This window comes from Perca fluviatilis, chromosome 4, assembly GCF_010015445.1.
Source record: "Perca fluviatilis chromosome 4, GENO_Pfluv_1.0, whole genome shotgun sequence".
In the NCBI taxonomy this organism is placed as follows: domain Eukaryota; kingdom Metazoa; phylum Chordata; class Actinopteri; order Perciformes; family Percidae; genus Perca; species Perca fluviatilis.
The window spans coordinates 14146470-14167095 of NC_053115.1; the positions used below are offsets into that span (position 1 = coordinate 14146470).

The window sequence follows — 20626 nt, forward strand, 5'->3', positions numbered from 1 at the left end:
TGATGAATTATAAGTGTGTTTGTAATTTGTAGCACTAAGTCATTTAGATATAAACAGTCACATTTTAAAAGGTTTAATTAAGAGATGAAAACAGAAAAAAGTGCCTTATAAATAAAGTTTAGAACAAACTTAAGTCCATGTATTGGTAAATCCATGTGTTTACCTTGTTCATCATCTTGGTTTAGCGTGTTCTTGTGTTAACCTTTGCTAATAAGCACTAAACACAAAGTAAACACATCAGCTGATGCTGATGGAACTATTGTATAGCTTTACTGGATAAATGATCTGCTGGTAGCACCAAAATGTCAAGGGATCACCAAAGTCATTAGAATTCATCCTGTGGAGACCTTGGATATTGGTACTTAATTTCGTGGCAATCCATTTAATAGTTGTCGAGATATTCAGTGGTGGACCAACCAGTATCACGCCCACACCCACAAGATATACCATCAACACTGAGCCAGTATCTGCTATGTGGATTGGTATACTTAATCCACACAATGCCATGAAATGCCGTTACCATAAAAAACATAATGACCTATGAGCAGCAAAGCCAGTCGTTTCTTTCAATTGTTTTTCATTTTAAATATAATTTAGTGTCAGCAGCAAAGTATTACCCCTGCTAACAACAGCTGAGTGCTAAACTACTTGATAAATACAGTGTGAAAAATACCAACGAACAATTTTTTTGATAATGCCAATAAAATGACATGGGCACTTTGAAATGCCCCCTCAGACTTTCACTTTTTATGTCAGCAGAAGTGACTTGAATGCAGTTGGAGGGAGGAAGTAATTGAATGACGGTTTGGCCAATGATATAGTAAAAATACTGTATTTGCTGAATTGTTTTGTGAGAACATGAACAGTGTTAGATACATTCTCCAACTGGGAATCCATTCAGTAGGCAAGTACATCAGGTCTCAGTCATTGACACACGTAAAGTTTTTAAATCTGTGAAAATAGGGAAGGCTGCTGGGCCTGATGGCATTACTCTACGAGTCTTAAGGACATGTTTTAGTCAACTTGCCTCTGTTTTCACTGACATTTTTAACTTGTCACTCTCTCTTTGTGTGGTTCCAAATTGTTTTAAAAAATCAATCATAATTCCTGTGCCTATAAAAACGACTGCCACCTGTATGAATGATTTTAGACCTGTAGCATTGACTTCTGTGATTATTAAGTGTTTTGAACAGCTTGTGAAGACATATATCAACAATAGCATACCTGCCTTAACTGATCCATTATAATTTGCATACAGATCAAATAGAGCTGTGGATGATGCTGTATCCCTGGCTTTACATACTGTGCTCCAACATCTAGAGGGCAGGGATAAGTATGTCAGGATGCTATTTGTCGATTATAGCAGTGCCTTTAATACTATTAGACCTTCTATTTTAATATCTAAGCTGTTAGGCCTGGGCCTCTGCAATTCTATCTGCAGGTGGATACAGGACTTTCTAACAGGCCGCCCCCAGACAGTTAGAGTTGGCACTATATACTCAGCCTCTATAGTGCTAAACACTGGAGCACCTCAAGGCTGTTGTCTCAGTCCTTTATTATACAGTCTGTATACCTATGATTGTATTGCTAAACACCCCACTAACAGTATCGTGAAATTTGCAGATGATACTACTGTGATAGGACTCATTGACAGCAATAATGAAATTGCCTATAGAGATGAGGTGAGTAATTTGATCATGTGGTGCAACAGAAATAATTTGTCTCTTAATGTGGGGAAAACTAAGGAGGTCATCATAGATTTTAGAAAGAACAAACCCACACATACACCTGTCTTTATTAACAACTCTTCAGTTGAAACTGTTAACACCTTTATTCTTAGGCATCCACATTTCAGACACCCTCACATGGTCCTTCCATATCAGCTGTGCCATTAAGAAGGCAATAAACTTGAACTAAACTGAACTGAACTGATACACTACCAAATTTCCCCAACAGAGAGAATCAATGAGCTGTGTAAGGTGTAGTCGAGTCCATTGTGGTCCACTTTGTATAAGATGGTCAAGAATGAATGAGTATTTATTGTTTGGATCAGTTTAGTTCCTTGTGATGTTATCTGCTCTTTGAAATGCTCTAAACATTCATACACTGCGAGCAAGACAGACTTAACCTCTGTAACAATTGTAGTTGTTTTTACTGCTACATTGAACTTACAAAACCACAAACCAAACTCTTTCACTATGGCAACCATGCACAGAGAACCCGCTGATGAACACAGACCTGTTGCCATCCCACACGCACGCACATACATACACACACGCACACACACGCACACATACGCACACATACGCACACACGCACACAAAGACACACACCTTTACCCGCCTACCCTCCTGTCAGGCTTCTTAACAACCCATTTCTATTAGATACTGCTGAGCTTGTCACCATGGCAGCAAATTCTCAATAATCTTCTCTCTGACATGTTTCTATGCGCATACACTCTCACAAACTCACATACCATGCTGTGATGCGGGAGGATTGTCCAGCTGGTCCACTTGTGAACAGAATTCATACAGCATGCTGTGACAGGGAAGGAAGGCTGTATATGATTTAGCACATTTTCAACATTTTACTTACTCAACCACAAACCAAACTCTTTCACTATGGCAACCATGCACAGAGAACCCGCTGATAAACACAGACCTGTTGCCATCTCCCACGCAATACACACACATTCATAAACACACGCACACATACGCACACATACGCACACATACGCACGCACGCACACACACACACACACACACAAACACACACACCCTGTGCTAGCTAATTGGAAATATGACATGTGGAAATTATGATTAATCTTGATCAATCACGTTGTCTTTGGAGAGTCACTGAAATACACCCATCTGCTCTTCTGTATAAAACAACATACTGCAGAATAATGGCGACACTCTGTAATTATAATACATTAATTTCTATGTTAAGGTCTATCCCAGCAGGGGCGCAGGTTTGATTAACTTTTACAATTAGCAGTTGCTCTCTACAGTGTGTATAATTTTTCTTGAGCCTGTGATCTTCTTCAGACAATATAGGAGTCCATATTTTATGCATAACAAGCCTCGAGTTGTGTTATTTACTTTTCTGTTTTAGTCTCAAAAAGCATTAAACTGTATGCACCATATGGTGTCACTCTGCACTTGTCTAAGAACATGATCAAAATGTAAATACTGTGAGTAGTAGTGGTTGTTCAGTTGCCTCTATCTATCTCTGTTCCTCTCTCCCCCTCCACCCTCACCCGCCTACCCTCCTGCAATGGGCAGGCTTCTTAACAAACCATTTCTATTAGATACTGCTGAGCTTGTCACCATGGCAGCAAATTCTCAATCATTTTCTCTCTGACATTTTTTCTATGCGCACACACTCTCACAAACTCACATACAGTGCTGTGATGTGGGAGGGTTGTCCAGCTGGTCCACATGTGAACAGAATTCATACAGCATGCTGTGACAGGGAAGGAACGCTGTGCCATGCATTAGCACATTGTCAACATTTTCACATCCAACCTGTCATCTGCCATTATGTGATATCTTGCATTGCGTGGCAGTTTTTTTTGCACCAAACTGTGTGTGTGTTTGTGTGTGTGCATGCGTGCAAGTTTCTTCTGATATATGAGTCACAGTCCTAAACTACTTGACAGATATGCTTGCTTCGGTTCAGATGTGCTGGGAACAAAGAGTCAGTTAACTAATATCGGTGAATATGATTTGGACCTTGACTCACTGACAGCTTAAAACACACTCAAATATGTATCACATGGTTTCAGAACACTGTTCATTCTCTATATCACCATTGCATCAAGGATGAGGTACAAATAATTATTTATTCTGAAAATATGAGACATACATTTTAACTAAAGCACATCACATGATACTGAATCTTCGGCCACGTTGCAAAATGGAAGTGCTTGCAATAAAATAATCCAACACCAGACGTGAATTAATGAATTTTCACATCTCATGTGTCTCAGGCAGTTGACGTCACCTCGTGGAAAACTAAATGAACACACAAAGGAAAAGAGGAAGGTGACACAGAGAAAGCAGAATTGAGAGAGTGCAGAGGGAGATAGGAGGATAAGGCTGAGCTGATTTTCTTTCTCCAATAAAAGCGACACCCCCCCAGTGTTGCTATGGCGACCTCCTCTCTCTCCCTTTCAGCGAGCTACCACTTATCCTTGCTGCCTTTCAGTCAGACAGAGCATGTGGGTGTGTGTGCTTTTGTGGGTTTGGCTCCTGAATGAATCAAGCAAAAGAAGAAGGTCATTAGAGAGCCAAGTCACACAGTCATATACATGTAAATACACATGAATACAAAATAATATAAGCCCACACGCTGCAAAATTGCTTTTACTAAATTGTTTTTTAACTTCTGATCATTCTCTACATTTTTGCTCCTTAGTCACACAGTATATCCTGCAGTAGCCGCTCTCTATGCTCTTTTTTTTGCTCTTTCACGACCACTCTGCCTGATTCTCTGTTACCACACACCCACACTCAAACACACACATATCCTCTCCATCGCTAGCCTACAGAACAATGAAAAGAAAAACAATGAGGATAAGTAGGGAGCTTTATAAGTGTGTGTAAGTGCGTTTTTTCCCCCATGAGCAAAAGGTCAATGACCATGAAAGTTGGTGAATCGTATACCATGAAACAAAATCACTTAAAAACCGTCACAGGACCAGGACATCACAGTTATAAAGTATGCATTGCCCACAATTTAAATTCCACCATATTGTGGGTGGACAAGTATGTAAGAGTACTTGTAATGCAAGTATTAGATCACATCACAGAGGAAGAGGGATTTACTGTAGTTACACTTGTCTAAACTGTTCTTCATATTCTCTCAAGGAAAAATACATCGCACACCCAGCTTCTTCACTGACCAGAGGCTGTGTTTCTATACAACCCTCTTCATGCTTCGCACCTCATTTAATTTCTCAAATAAAAAATGCTTGTCCACATGCAAATTTCATGCCAAAATCATTTGACCCAGTAAAGACTCTGAATGTTATATCCCTTCAAACTGACTACATGTTTAATAATGTCATGAATAACGTATAGTTGGGAAAAAAGGGTGGTGGTGATGAAATAATTTAGCATTTATGCACATTTTGGGTTTTAAACCATAACACTTTATGTATCATTATTAATAGTATTGCCGCTGAAAGCTTAGATTATACTGCACTCTAAAAGTTGCCTGTGATAAATGGTTCTAACTGGCAAAATCTCATTCTCCCATAAAGCAGAGACATTGGTATCCATATCTGATGATCCAAAGACGTAATTTGACATATGCATATATCAGAATTCACTAGTGACCAAATATATGTTTTTAGACGCAGTATGCTGGCAATACAGAAAGACATGTACGCTCTGATCTTACAGTTCTGTCACTACAGGTAAAATATTTTGCATGCATTAGTTGAAATATGTGTACAACTTTAAGAGTTAGATGTGCTCTGGGTACTGAAGGGCTTGTTTTATACAACATAGCTTTGATTGTAGAGTCAACTTAAGTAATGTGGTTATTGGGATTCTAAAATTCTTTCCACAAGCATCCTTCCTGCAACAGATAACACACAGTAACCAAGACAATGGATGTAGTAATAGAGAGAGAGAGAAGGAAGCACCATTAAACTTGCATTATGGTGATTTTGTTTGGGGCTAGGAAAATCAAGCTGTTAAAAATCACATAGAAATGTAATTTCCGTATAAAGTTGTTAGCATGTTAGTAACATTATCATTCATTTGGAGTCGTGTTTTTGTCCACCTGATGAATAGATGTCCATATAAATATGTGGCCCTTTAGTGCCAAATGTTCAACTATGTTCACCAGCTAGTCACTAACTTTGTCCGTCTGCAGTTTGTTGCAGAGCAGGTAACGTACAGTGGGTTTTTTAGAACTTTTTCGCTGGACTCTACTCGCTGAACTGATGACAGCGGTTAGTCTGAACCAAAACAATGAGCTGAAGGATGCTGAAAGATCCTGGGGGAACTTCAGAGGGTGTTGATAATTCTCCGTGGGTTCGTCAGCACAAGTGACACGTTTCATGTAGTCATTTGATCCTTTGTTAATATAAACATATTGATCATAGCAGCTTTACCAAATAATTGCATCAAGCTCAACACAGCAAAACAGGCAGGCAGGTAACAAAATGTTGAACTCTCTTCAAACTGATTTAGGGACCAATGTGATCACACTTCAGTCATGGTGTGCCGCATGAGCTGCCTGCACCCATCATAACATCTCACTGCACTAATTTGAAAGTCTGCTTTGGGTTTTAAGTTACATTTACTCTTAAAACTTGCATGTGCTTCTCTGCTTTAACTGTATGTGCTATTTGCACAAACCTCCACTTCAGTCTCCACCTGCCATATACATCATTTGTATTAAGTGTTAAGTGACTTCTACTGCCAGGTTAATTACCACAGGGGATTACTTACCATGCTGCATGCATGTTATTTACAGGACAGTATCATGTCACTGCTGTATTGCTGTAGCCTGGAACAATCCACAGAGTAGTTATATCTCCATTCCAGGACAGTCAAACTGTATTGCCTTCGTCATGTTCAATATATAGCCAAATTAATGGCACATGTTATACCTTACAGAGCTATGGTGGTGTTATTGAAAGTATATGCATGCCACAGTAAGTCTGAGATCCTCTCAACATCTGCACACATTCCTTTTCTTTCATTCATAAATTACCACCAGTCAATGTGGCATTATACAGATGCTGTTAGGAGAGCAGTTTGCCTTTAAAACGGAATATAAAAACTACAGCATCAGGAAACACTGAGACCGTTGGAATCAGAGAAATTAAATAAACAACTAAAACTCCAAAGTCAGTTTCCTCAACAGTACCCACAGTAATATTCTTTTTTATATTGTTTTCTCTTTTGTGTCTATTGTTGATTGCTAGTCTGTACAAAGGGTTTAATTACTTTATGAGCATTTACTCTTGGCCATTTTCTATATTGTATTTTAATGATACAGACTTTGAGGCGAGATGAGATTGGAATAAGGCTCATTAAAGCCTAATTGAGTCCTGATGTTGTCTGACCGTAAAATTTGATTATTGCGATCTTAAATGCTATGCAATGTGCGCTGTAGGTTTGTAACAATTGGAGACAATTCCACATTGAAACCTAACAAAAAAATCACTCAACAAGTCTGTTTAATGAAGAGATGAGACAGCTTCAAAATGACACAGCTGTAAATATAAGATACTGTAAAACAGAAACAACAACTTACATAATGTAAACTGTGTCTCTCTGGCTACTGTCTAACCTTTGTCATCTTTGACCTGGCATGTAAGCAGGTATTTAATTGGAAGGCTATGGCAGAGACTAAAATGCCAACAGGAGCCAAAGAAAACTTCTCATCCAGAAAAACCACACACTGTAACTAACGCAAATGGTTTTCCTTCGGCTTATAAAACAGGAAGAGGAAGAGTAAGAGGGAGAGAGTGAGACAGGCAAAAGAGAGGAGGCAGATAGGAGAGATGAGAGGGACAGAGGCTCTGCTTGAGGGAGAGAGAGAGAGAGAGAGAGAGAGAGAGAGAGAGAGAGAGAGAGAAAGAGAGGAAGAGAGGGAGAGAGAGAGAGAGAGAGAGAGAGAGGGAGAGAGAGAGAGGGAGAGAGAGAGGGGGGGAGATTCATTCTGTTCCAATTTATTCTTAAGCTCCAGTGACAGAAAGAGGAGAGCTAGGGAAGTGATATTTCAGGAATCTTAAGAGATCCATAAACGTGTGACTCAGAGGGAGAAGAAGAAGAAGAAAAAAACATTCGGGCACTTGAAGCATTTGCAAAGAAAGACTGAGCAAATGAAGAAAGGAAGAAATGATGAGATGTGGTCGGTGCTTCAGTTGTGGTAAGAAACCTAAATATGTTAAGAGAATATTTTAAGCAAACAGGTCATTGCAGCACTCACGCAGACATGCAGCTGTGGATGCATTCACTCTGAGTGAAAGCTGTATTGATTCAAAGGTGTTGGTAGCAGGTGTGTGTGTGTGTGTGTGTGTGTGTGTGTGTGTGTGTGTGTGTGTGTGTGTGTGTGTGTGTGTGTGTGTGTGTGTGTGTGTGTGTGTGTGTGTGTGTGTGTGAGTGTGTGTGTGTGTGTTGGAAATGGAGAAGCTCGAGGGTCTCCTTTGTCAAACATCATAAGTTCGTGTATATCTGTGTCTGTGTGCATGTTGGAACAGATTCAGCTGCAGGGCAATGCGTCTCTGTTTTTTTACAGTATTTTTGTTATTAGGATCTGCATCCAGCACCTCTATATCTCTGCCATGCATCCCTCTCTCCTGCTGTCTAAATTATCCCCCTCTCTCTATTCCGCCCTGTTGCAGTGTCTCTCTGTGTTGTAGCTGCACAGCACAAACAAATGGACTGTTTCATGCAAACATGTATTTTTTACTCCATACCTATTTTTTCCCTTTATCCGTTAGAGAATGTAGGTCTTAGAAGCTTTTTCTCCGTCTCCCTCTCGTTCTTTCAAAGCAAAGTAAAAGTCAGCCAAAGGAGAGGCATGTTTGACATTAACTTCTGCAGAAGCATTCATGTGACTGGAAACCATTTCTGTTTTTTCACATCCCATAGGGCTTCTGAAAACGTTCAAACCATTGACATCCTGATGCCCATTAGAGGATAGAGACCACCATCTAATCAATTATCCCACACCTTATGTCTAAGTTAAATCTAGAATTGCACGGCACAAGCTATACTGCAAAAAGTGCGTTTGGAAAGTTAAAACAATATTTAGTTTAGTACAAAGGAAATGTGACCTCTTTCTCTCTAGAAAGCAAATATTAGTGTTTGTGTGAGTGTGTAGAGTTTTAATGTATAGCATCAAAATTGCTATTTTTAAAACACTAAGAATGAAACATGAAACTTTCAACAGGGGCTCAACACATGAACTCGAGCATCGAGAACATTGTTTGTGTACACAGAGTTTACTAAAAAGAAAGGTTTTGAAGAACTCACTTTAGCAGTTGTTGTTTACGCTATCCGCCATGTTGTCAGTCAAAAAGAGTCGATCTCCGAATGCAGCGTAACAGGGAGGAGAGTAAAGATGGAAGGCTCCTAAAGCTTAGTTCCATATAAATGCACAGATAATTTGTTGTTTTGTCGTTAGTGAAAAACAATATTGACCTTGTAGTTGAAAAATGAGCCTCATGTAAGAATGACTTTTCCTTCTGTGGAGTCTGTTCATTCGCATTCAGAGATCGACACTTTTTGACTGACGAGATGGTGGATAGCGTAAACAACAATTGCTAAAGTTAGTTCATCAAAACCTTTCTTTTTAGTAAACTGTGTACACAAACAATGTTCTCAAAAATCAAGTTCATGTGTAGAGCCCCTGGTGATACTTTGGGCAAAGTTTCATGTTGTATCGAGCCTTCTTAGTGTTTTAAAAATAGTGATTTTGATGCTATCATTGTAGTGCCCCTAGCACTCCCACTCAAAAGGCCATTTGACCGAAAACGAGAATATGGTAAATCTTAAAAGTGGCTTTTCTGTCCTAATTATGCTTTTAAACGAAAGTTTGACTCAGGTACATTCACAAAAAGACCCTAGGTTGCATTTTGGCGAGAGTTATGCTTTAAGCCACTTCATTGTATCACTGTAGTAGCTTGTTTTTCTCTCTTCTAGCGAATGTGTAGAAGGCTTGAATGTAAACAGGAACTTGTTGTATGTGTTTCAAGTGAGGTTAGAAAGAAATTAGAAAGTCCTGCAAAGGTAACCAAATGAACATGATTTGTGATGTATTTCATAATTTATTGTTTCACTGGTTGCCATCTAGGGTACATGTTAATACAGTAAGTAGGGAGGTTTAGCAAAAGGCAGGTATCAGGTGTGTGGGTGAGTGTGGGAGGGAGAATATGTTGGGAAAATGTTCAAAATTGTTTAAAAAGAAGAAGACAAAAAACAAGAAAAGCTGGTCCTGAGTAGGATGTCCAATGACCCAGAAACTGTAGTTCAATCCAGTAAACAGCATCTTTTGAAAGATAGGTCAGGAGACAAAAGTTCACAATAATGCACAAATACACATCTTGAATAGATGTTTTAGGACAGTCAGTGTCCTAAACTTTAAATTTAACTAATGGTGCAGCCAGTATAGACAGCATGCAAGCACAACTTTTTGCTTGTGACCTCTCATCACAATTGTCGAGATCGAGCCACGAGACATCTTTCTCATAATCTTTCAATTAAGGAATTTTTAGGGGCCTGAAATAAACCACTTTTTCACTAGAATAAAGCAAAAAATGACAGGAAAATCGTAAAAAAATAATATAAATAATCAATCCTTTTTCAATAATTTTAAACATGTTGCAACCCTTTAGGGGTTGGGGACCACAGAGATTAGATATTCTTAGATTTGGCTGTGTGATTAAAGGAGAACTCCACCAATTTTACATATATCAAAGTCTGTTCACAGGTTCAGGAGAGTGCTACTGCATATGTGAAAAAAAGTTGTATAAAGCCTTTTGTGGCTCCAGAGGGAGCTCTGTGAAGTCTATAATTGCCTCAAGTGATGTCACTTGAGTCAGCATCAGTTGGGTCTGAATGCTGCGTTCATGCCACCTCGGAATAACAGGCACCGCCCCCCCGGTTACGTTGTTTTTCCGACTGGCAGCGTTCACATAGTGGGGATGCGTGTTCTTCTTCTTCTGTTATATTGGCGTTTGGCATACCAACTTTTTTGCATGACTACCACCAACGGTTGGCCGTAGCCCAGAGCATCAGGTGTGTGAAAACATGGAGGCCACAATAAAAGAAGATTCTCTGCTGTTTTCTTATGCAAGCATCCAAACAGCACATCGCCAGGTGTTTGTTTGTGTTATCTGCAGGACAACCAACGGGAAAAAGACACGGATAATGTGTTGTTTTTTATACATAGGTCTATTTATGAATAATTTTAAACATATTATGTCTGTGTATGTTTCTTGGCAGAGGCATTTGTCCACAATAAACAGTTTATTATCATTGAAATATGTTCAGTGGACCAAAGTCACCTCCATCAAACGTCAGTTGTCAACAACGCGTCACCAACTGGGGAACTCGGTTATCAAAATCCAGCCCGAGTTTCCCACCTCTGATTCCCACAGGATGTTGCGTGAATTGTCACGTTTTCACTCGGAAAAACGTTTTTCCGATGTCCATGAACGCACGGGAAGACTACAAGTTTGAAAAATAAAACAATCTGAGGTGTGGAGTTAGAAATAAGTGAGCTTACCAGACCTCTGTTGCTCAGGCTAGCAGCTTGAGGCTACATTAGCCGCTGCTCAACTCAACTCAAACTTTATTTATATAGCACCTTTCATCCAAACATGCAGCCCAAAGTGCTTAACATAGCAAAATTGAACATTAAACAACATTTTGCAAGACTCAAAATTACAACAATAAAGCAAAAGAAATGTTTAAAAAAACAATAAATAATAGTCAATAGAATAAAATAAAAATAAACATCACAGATACAAATAATGTAAAAACCAATTATTAAAACTTAAAAACTAAGGCTATTGCTGTGGATAATATGTTAACTGTGCAGCCATGCTAAACTTTCAAAGAAATCAGGGGAGTAATAATGGTCACTAAGAGCCAAACTATTCATCCTATTTATCCAGAGGGAAAAGATTGTGGAGAGTTGGAAAGGGACAGAGTTATAAAAGTAGCTGCTGAGTCATACAGGTCTATTCACACTCCTTTTCTGAATAGTTCAAATAATCCTTTGAGTACACACATCTACACACAGTTCTGGTTTCCTGAAAAAGCCCAAAACACAAAAAAACTGCTTTTGAGAAGAAGAAAAAAATGAAACATCAAAATTAAATGATGAATCCATTATTGAGCAGGTTGCATTAAAAAGTTAATGAGTGGAGATGAAAGTGAATGGCTGATAGAAGAGTTGGAGGAGCCCAAACTGCTTCTGTGTTTTTACTGTTACAGGTCAGAGCTTGGATAACATGCTGGAGACAAAGTCCCTCACTTTGCCGCTTCTCATACAATTAAACTACACGGTGTTTGAATGCTTATCGCTTTGCTTTCCAACTCAATAGATGTGCTAAATTGAATCTGTCAATTATTTTTCCTTCTTGTGAGAAAAAACTTGGCAAGCATCTCTCCACACTTTCTCCTCATCCGCTAGCAGACGTTACAGCCTGCGAGTTGTACAGTACTTCCTAGTCTAGTTTTGTCACATCAGCTGCCAGGATGGAAGTGTCAGGAAAGGTTCAAAGTTCACCTAATGAAAACTTTATTTATAATCATACAAAACTTCATCACAGAAAATGGACTGATTTGTAGAACACCTGGAGATTGATTAAAGAGGAAATGCAGATTTGCAGCTTCAAAAATGTAGTTAGGTTTCCTCGGTCCAGTCAGCGTTTTTTCATCTGTGTTCTTATCAGCTGATGCACAGACCAAAACAAATTCCAAAGTAAATCTCATAACACTGAGTGAGGCTGGGAGATTTGTTTCCATGGCAACTATGCAATAAGCCTTTTCGGAATGTGTGAGTGTGTGTTTGTCATGCACGATACCAGTATCACATAAAACTTTATTTGGAAGACAAAGAACAGTAAAACGTCACAGAACTTAGATAACTATATAAACAGTAATAATCACATGGTGTTAATGCAACAAAAATAATGTTATTCAACCCATTAACAAGCACCTCCTTCTTTGTGCACAAGCCTGAAATTACATCATATAAATTTGAACGATGACAATCACATAAAAATTCTACACATTGGTTAAGGTGTGATAAACTGTTGAAACCATTTTATTTCTATGGTTAAATCTTAAACCAGTTGTAATTAATATTATGATATAAACAATTAATCAAATCAATTACACAATGTGTAATATAAAAGGTATGACTTATAGTTCCGAACCGATAAACAATTAGCAGTAGCTAGACTAGACTGCAGTTCTCCTCAGCTCTACAGAGCCTTTCAGTGCGTTTCAGCTCATCGTCTTTACAACCCATCACTTAAATTAATTTTGATTCACGCTTGCCGCTCTTATCAGCATGATTTCTGTTTTCAGCGAAGACCCCTAAAAACCCTCTAAACACTACCTGCCCAGCACCCCGCAGACAAAGTTAGTAAAAAGCTACAGTATTTACTAGGAGGTAAAGTGCAGATATTTTTCTCAGGAGATGTTGGAGAACACAGCTAAAAGGAGAGTGAATATTGGACAGAAGAACGACTCCAAATGAATGATAATGTTGCTCTGTTTCTGCTGGATGTGTAAATAAGCAACTGTTTGCGAACACCATAACAACTTTACGAGGTGATAATATGTCAATGTCGTGTTTACATCTTGTCTCGCTGCCCCCAAGTGGCCAAAAACAATTAAAATTAAAGAAAATAATGCAGATTTACTGTAATCAAATAAAAAAGACTGCTGTACTTTTAATTGAATGTAACTATACAATAACTAGCATGTAACCTTTTGGCCTGTACAGCCATATTTTATTGTATCTTGACTTCCATGTACTATGTATATTAAAATATGCTGTTGAGAACAGGGTGACACTTGTTACACTGACACAGTTTTTGCACTTCGGCTCAGCTAATTACTAGGATGATCTCATTGCTACCAAATGGCTATGATCCGTTAATGTGATGGTGTTGTACCATGCTCTGGATAAGTTAACCTGCCAAATGTTCTAAATGTAAATATTGATGTAACTGGTGTTTGCGTGTGTCTCTCCAGCATGCAACGTTACTGTGTGTGTGTGTGTGTGTGTGTGTGTGTGTGTGTGTGTGTGTGTGTGTGTGTGTTGTGTGTGTGTGTGTGTGTGTGTGTGTTTGCCTCTATGTGTGTATTTGTTCCAGCAGCAGCTACAGTCTTTTCAATAGTAGCCTTAACTAGAGAAGGCTGATAATATAAAAGATCCCTGGGGTCTTTAACTGTTACATAATAAATAACATTTGTGGGACGTTATGTTCTAACATTGAACGCTGAACGTGAAGCACTGACATGAAATATTTAAGTGCACACGATTTCATCACCCCTGCATATGTAACTATTCTCCTGTAGGCTGAAAGAAACACTGAAGATTACAACAAAGCACTCTTTTTTCCCCTGGCCTTTTTCTCTGTACTCATGTCTTCTCTCCTTCACCTCTTCTTGCTCTTCTCGGCTGCAGAGCATGTCTGCAAAGTACATCCTTGAAAACTCCATGTGACCCTGCTCTCTTAGAGATTTATTGCATTTCAAATCCACACAAATTGGTTTAGAGTGGGAACTGATGAGGTATAGTGCTTGAAAATGTGTTTGTATTTAAGCAACACATTAGACTGTATCAAACAGCTGATTTTAGGTTATTTTAGTTTCTCCCTTTTTCTCACTGATTATCCTTCTTTCTTATGTTTTTTGACAAAAACAGTGAGCTGCCGCACTGGGAGCCATGAGACCTCCACCTGTGGCCAGGATGTGAGATCGAGGGTGTGACAATAAAGGCCATCACCGAGCCACTGTGCAGTCCCTGTTCTACCACTGAATCACAGTTAAACATAAAAAACTCTCTTGGTATAACAGAGTCCTTGACTATAAAGGGACAAACACATTTAATGTTTTCAGTTGTGTCTGAATCTGCTGTAGAATGTTATTAACAACATAGTCACTGTTTAATCAGTTTAGATTTTAATGAACGATGACAGTGAATCATCTGGCCTACCTTTTACAGTTTGCACACACACCTTGAAACTGTTAATGTCCCAACTTCCCACACATTACTGGTCCAAATGATTCATCTAACATCCTCATAACAAACTCTTTGCCACCTTGTCTGAATCGGCTCCTGTGACCTGCAAGGATTATGAGGCCGACTTTAGTGTTTCTACAGTCGCAGTGTCTCCTGTGTGTGTTGGTTGGTGTATGTGTGCCCGGCGTTGTCGGCTCGCTACCTCATGCACTACCATGGCACGTCTCCTGCCCGGTGCGGTGTGTGTGTCAGATCAAGCCGTGGTTCTCCCCTGACTCTGTCTACCATGAAGCTCCCACTGTGGACTGCAACGACCTGCTCTTGACCAAGCTCCCCTCACCCATACCCCCGAACACACACACCCTGCGCCTGCAGAGTAACCATCTGTCTGAGCTCAACACTGCGGTGCTGCACGGACTCGCCACCCTCACCGACCTTGACCTTTCCCAGAATCGCTTCAGCAGTGTCAGGACAATAACTCAGAGCGCCTCCCTGCCCTCTCTACTGTCTCTACATCTAGAGGAAAACCATCTCAGTCACCTCCCTGAGGCCTCCTTCTGCTCACTGCCAGCTTTGCAGGAACTCTTCCTCAGCCACAACAACTTACACTCGATAGCACCTGGAGCCTTCACCGGTCTGGACTCACTACTGCGTCTGCATATCAACAACAACAGACTCACCACTGTTGACCCTCGGTGGTTCAGGGCTTTGCCCAGCTTGGAAATTCTCATGCTTGGTGGAAACCCTGTGGAGGCCCTGCCTGAGGGGGGCTTCCTGGCCCTGAAATCCCTCCGGAGTCTTGTCCTTGGTGGTATGGGTCTGAGAGGCTTAGCTGAAAAAGCACTGGAAGGGTTGGAGGGCTTAGAGAGCCTCTCCTTCTACGATAACCGGCTGACAATGGTCCCCACTCAGGCCCTGATAAGAGTGCCACGACTGAAGTTCCTCGACCTCAACAAGAACCGCATCAAACTCATTGAGACAGGAGACTTCCGAGACATGGTCCACCTGAAGGAGCTCGGCCTGAACAACATGGAGGAGCTGGTGTCCATTGAGAGAGCCGCCCTGGAGAACCTTCCAGAGCTCACAAAACTTGAGATCACAAACAACCGGAAACTGTCCTACATTCATCCACAGGCTTTCCTCCAGCTGAGCAGGCTGGAGAGTCTAATGCTCAACTCCAACTCTCTGAGTGCACTGCACCAGCACATTGTGCTCAGCCTGCCGAGTCTCCAGGAGGTCAGCTTACACTCCAACCCACTGCGATGTGACTGCCTATTTCACTGGGCTGCTGAGGAGGCCTCTCACTCTCACATTGAAAACACACAAAAAGAAAAGCAAACACCTCGCATGGTGCGTTTCATCCAACCCCAGGCCACCCTGTGCTCTGAACCCCCAGAGCTGAGAGCTCGCAGGGTAAGAGAGGTATCCTCCAGGGAGATGTCGGCCTCATGCCTCCCCATGATCCCTACCAGCTCCCTGCCTTCCTACGTTGGGGTGAGAGAAGGAGGAAAACTGGTCTTGCACTGCCGAGCTCTTGGGGATCCACAGCCTGAACTGTACTGGGTGACTCCCTCTGGGAGGAGACTTGGTCCTGAATTGAGCCAAGTATCCAAAGGTTTACCAGCTCCTGCTCCCTGCCACAGCCTGACAGCCTCTGAGGGATTTAACCACACATCCGTCTCCATCATCTCTCCGAGCCAGCCTCAAGATGATACTCCCTGTAACCCCTCCAAACACTACCGGCTACTGCCTGAGGGAACTTTGGAAATAAACAAGGTCACCCTCAGCGAGGCAGGATTGTATACCTGTGTAGCTGAAAATGCACTGGGAGCAGATACACGCAGTGTTACTGTGGGTGTGCATGGCAGAGAAAAGAAAAGAAAGTGGGGGATGGCTGCTAATATGAAGGGATATCAGTTATTCAAAGCGGAAGCCAGGTTGGAGGTGAGAGAGGTCGGACAACACTATGCTATCCTGTCATGGCAGAGCGGGCGCAACCTCCATTCGACTCGTCTGTCATGGCAAGCCATATACTCAAACGCACACACGCCCACATACACCACACGCATCCTGGCTGGTACTCAGAGCTTCAACCTGACCCACCTGCAGGCAGAGACATTTTACCGAGTGTGTCTACATTTGGGGATCAGTGAGGGCGCCAAGCACGCCAGCAGGAGATCAAGAGAGAGCAGAAAGCCTCAGTGTGTGTCATTCAGCACAAAGGCTGTCCCAGAACCACAGCCTAGCCTGCAGCTAAGCCCAGAGCTGGCCTCCACAGCAGTCACACTACTGCTCCTCGCACTTATTCTGCTGCTGCTGGCAGGCCAGGCCTGGGACAATGAGCCTGGCGAAGGGGACGGAAAGCACCACAGTACCATCCTCCAGGAAAGTCCTAAGGCTGTGATCATCAATCACACAGAAGGGAGCAACACACATTAGCCAAAGCAGAGTGCGGAACTGCTATTACACAATGACTGCTGAGATAATTATGTTTGTGCACATTCAAATCAGGACAAAAAAAAACACACGCACACACGCACACGCACACACACACACACACACACACACACACACACACACACACACACACACATAAAATGTCAAATATACACTTGTACACATGTGAATTACAGCTAGAAGAGAGGAGGCATAGATCACAGCATTGGTGTAGAAAGATATTTGTACTTATTTTATATACCGTATAAAGTATATATTGACATTGTTTCTGTGTTAAGGTGTATTGAAAAGAATGCCTAAACCCTAACCAGGGAAACAAAAGTGGACAATCATACTCCTGCAGCACAGTGAATGAACACAGGAGAAACTAAATAAGTCTGAGCTGCCGATGACCACCAGACTGAAACTAAAGACAACCTGATTTAATCCAGGGACATATATCTGCTGAGGAGAGCGGCTCAGACCTCCAGGGTATTTGTTATGTTTTCTATCTACATGTTTCACAGACCGAACCATTATTTATCCAAGCAGATAAAACTCTGTCTTGAGACTGATACTTAATGAAATTCCTGCATTGCTGTAAACAACCCTTTTGCTTAGCTTTTAGTACCTTGGACTGGGTTGTCCATCTTGCAGTACATATACTCATGCCAATTCCCACTCCTCTTTTAGCATACATGTGATCTGAAAAGCAATTGTGTTAAATTCTATTTTGAGCTAATACACAATAAAATCTTTTCAATTTACACAATGTTATGGTCTATTTCTGTTGTCTTGCCATAAACATAGTGTAAACAGCATGACAGATGAGAACCCTTAAACCAAACTCATTACATAAAAAGTCACATATTAGGGATTGATCTGCAGCTCCCTGCTTTTCTGTCTGCAGTTGCCCTTTTTCCACAGTAGGAATAAGTATGATAATAGATCAGGACATAAACACAAGACACAGTGTGTCCCCTGCTGGATAAGACCTGGAATTGAGCGGACGCTTTAGCCAGGTGAAAGGATAGAGTCACATTTTTATATGGTCATTTGTACAATGAGTTACTAGTCACTGTAATCATTCCTGTTCTCCATAATAAAAGTGAAGAAATCCCTTCCCAGAGTGACATGTAAGGGATGGGGGACTATATCTGCAGTCATAGTTTTGTGTATAAATGACTTCCAGAGATCAGTAACAAGTAATATGATGTTTCATCAAGGGGTTATCTTCCAAAGGTACAGTCATTTCCTTGCTGAGCTGTAGCACAGAGAATAACCTAAGAAAAAAACAACAATTTGAAAAAGAAATAGCCACTTGGTTTGTCTAACACAGACTGATGAAGCCTCATAACTTCAGCTGAACTCTTAGATTGTATAAAGGCTGAACGCAAGAATTGATTTTTACACAGGACAAAGAGTAACGTCAAAAGATTTTGTCTCCCATCTCTTTAATTGGAGCCCCCCTAGCAATATCTTCACTGCGAGTTTGTACTGGAAGAGTAATTACAGCAACCAATAACTTTTTCAATGTGCATATAGTATCTATGGCATGCACGTATTGTGTTAAAGCAACACTATGTAACTTTTAGCCCTACAGGTTGTCTCATTGGAACTACAACTCTCGCTACCCAACGAGAGTTGTAGTTCCAATGAGACAACCTGTAGGGGGACCGTCCCCCTATAGGTTGTCTCATTGGAACTACAGCTGCAGCTAAAAGTTACATTGTGTTGCTTTAAGAAACACATACATATTGTGAATATATATTTGAATGGTCCTACTGTGGCAGTTACATGTGTCCTCATTACCAATTTGCACAACTGATACAAGCTGGCTGGGAGCTTTATTCTTCATCTTTTAGCTTTATAGTCCCTAGACCAGTAAGCCCCAGACTGTGATCACAAGGTCAAGGACAAGTCTGAGGGAACGTGCTATCACTCTCAAACTGATTGACAGGATACATCTTCTAACAATGAACAAGTAAATGCTACTGTAAGTGGTCGAAAGTAACTCCAGTATTGACGTCCTGAACTTAAGTACATTTTGAACTTGTACTTGACTTTATACTTTGACTCAACTACATTTCTGAGGGTAATATGTACTTTTACTTTACTACATATATATATATTTTAAAGCTGAAGTTACAGATTGTAAAATTTGTTTATAAATATGCCATATTTCTTTACAGAAAAAAATCCCAAATCTTCAACTTTGCCAGCTACAACATTGAAATGCTACTTGCCCATTAATCAGTCTAATAATCCAATGATGAGTTATGTAGTAAGATGGCATGGGCCCGTCTGCCTCCAACGAGTGCTTACATTTTTTAATACTTTTGGCTCCTAATACTTAATTTGACTGAAGTTACATTTTGAATGCTGACCATTTACTTGCAATGGGGTACTTTTACATTGTGGTATTGCCACTTTTACTTAAAGTGCTCATTTTGTGCTTTTTGGCTTTTCCCCTTTCCTTTATTGTGTTATATATCTTTTTTTGTGCATGTTATAGGGTTTACAAAGTGAAAAAGCCCAAGTCCACCCCAAAATGCACTTACCATCTCCAACAGAAAACACTGTTCACAAACTGCTCCAAACAGCTCTATTGTAGTCCAGCCTTTACTTCCGTGACTAATGTGCGTCACTTTGTAACACGTTATAATGCTCGCCTAGCTGCTAGCGTGGCACGCCCTCATACTCTGCTTCTGACTGGTTAGTAGTGCTGACTTAGGTACTGCGCATGTATGACTACCAACAAAGATGGAATAGAAGTGAGATGCCTCACTCTGTAGCTAAAACGGAGAGCTCAACACACAGAGTGAAAAGAGGAGCTGCAGCAATGTGTAGCAATATAACCTCTAAATACAATTATGAACCTGAAAATGAGCATAATATGAACACTTTAAAGGGGTCCTGTGGAGTTGTCTTCTAAAAAAAAAAAACAATTTATATTTACATTCTCCAAAATCGCATTGTGTGTATCCTAGAGCTCTAACAAATATGTTGAACGTATTTCCATCCTCATAAAACATTTGCAAAGTCCATTTTTAAATCCAGCATTGTTTACATCTACGGAATATGGATTGCAGTCTTCTTCTCTGCCTTGTGGTGCATTGCTGCATATCTTGGCGTATTACCTCCACCTGCAGATCAGTGGAATAGGGTACAGTGTACAGTATCGTGTCAGAGCGCATAATCATGTGCGTGCACAAGATGAGCAAAAATGGGCACCCACTCATAGAAACAACTCCATAAGGCTACTAGAGGTCTAAAATCAGGAAAACTTTAAATAAAACATCTGAATAATTCTTACACCGTTTTTCTTAGAAACTGTCAAAGGTTTCTTTTTTGTTATAAGCGCTACAGTTCTCTGTATTTTCATTCTTTGACAAACAAATCCTAATTTCTAAAACTCACACTTTTCAATCATATATATATATATATTTAT

The 20626-nt window shown here is 40.5% G+C and overlaps 1 protein-coding gene across 1 annotated transcript; it reads left to right on the forward strand.

Annotated features, from left to right (window-relative positions):
* The first annotated feature begins 7661 nt into the window (after nt 1-7661).
* lrrn2 (leucine rich repeat neuronal 2) lies at nt 7662-17942 on the forward strand. The gene is made up of 2 exons (XM_039798652.1): nt 7662-7896; nt 14422-17942. Exon 2 carries the CDS (start codon nt 14854-14856, stop codon nt 17176-17178), a length of 2325 nt encoding a protein of 774 aa, XP_039654586.1. The 5' UTR covers nt 7662-7896; nt 14422-14853; the 3' UTR covers nt 17179-17942.
* Nucleotides 17943-20626: the final 2684 nt, after the last annotated feature.

Excerpts from the sequence above, each read along its gene's own strand:
- lrrn2 (XM_039798652.1), top strand. The coding sequence starts at position 14,854 with ATGAGGCCGACTTTAGTGTTTCTACAGTCGCAGTGTCTCCTGTGTGTG.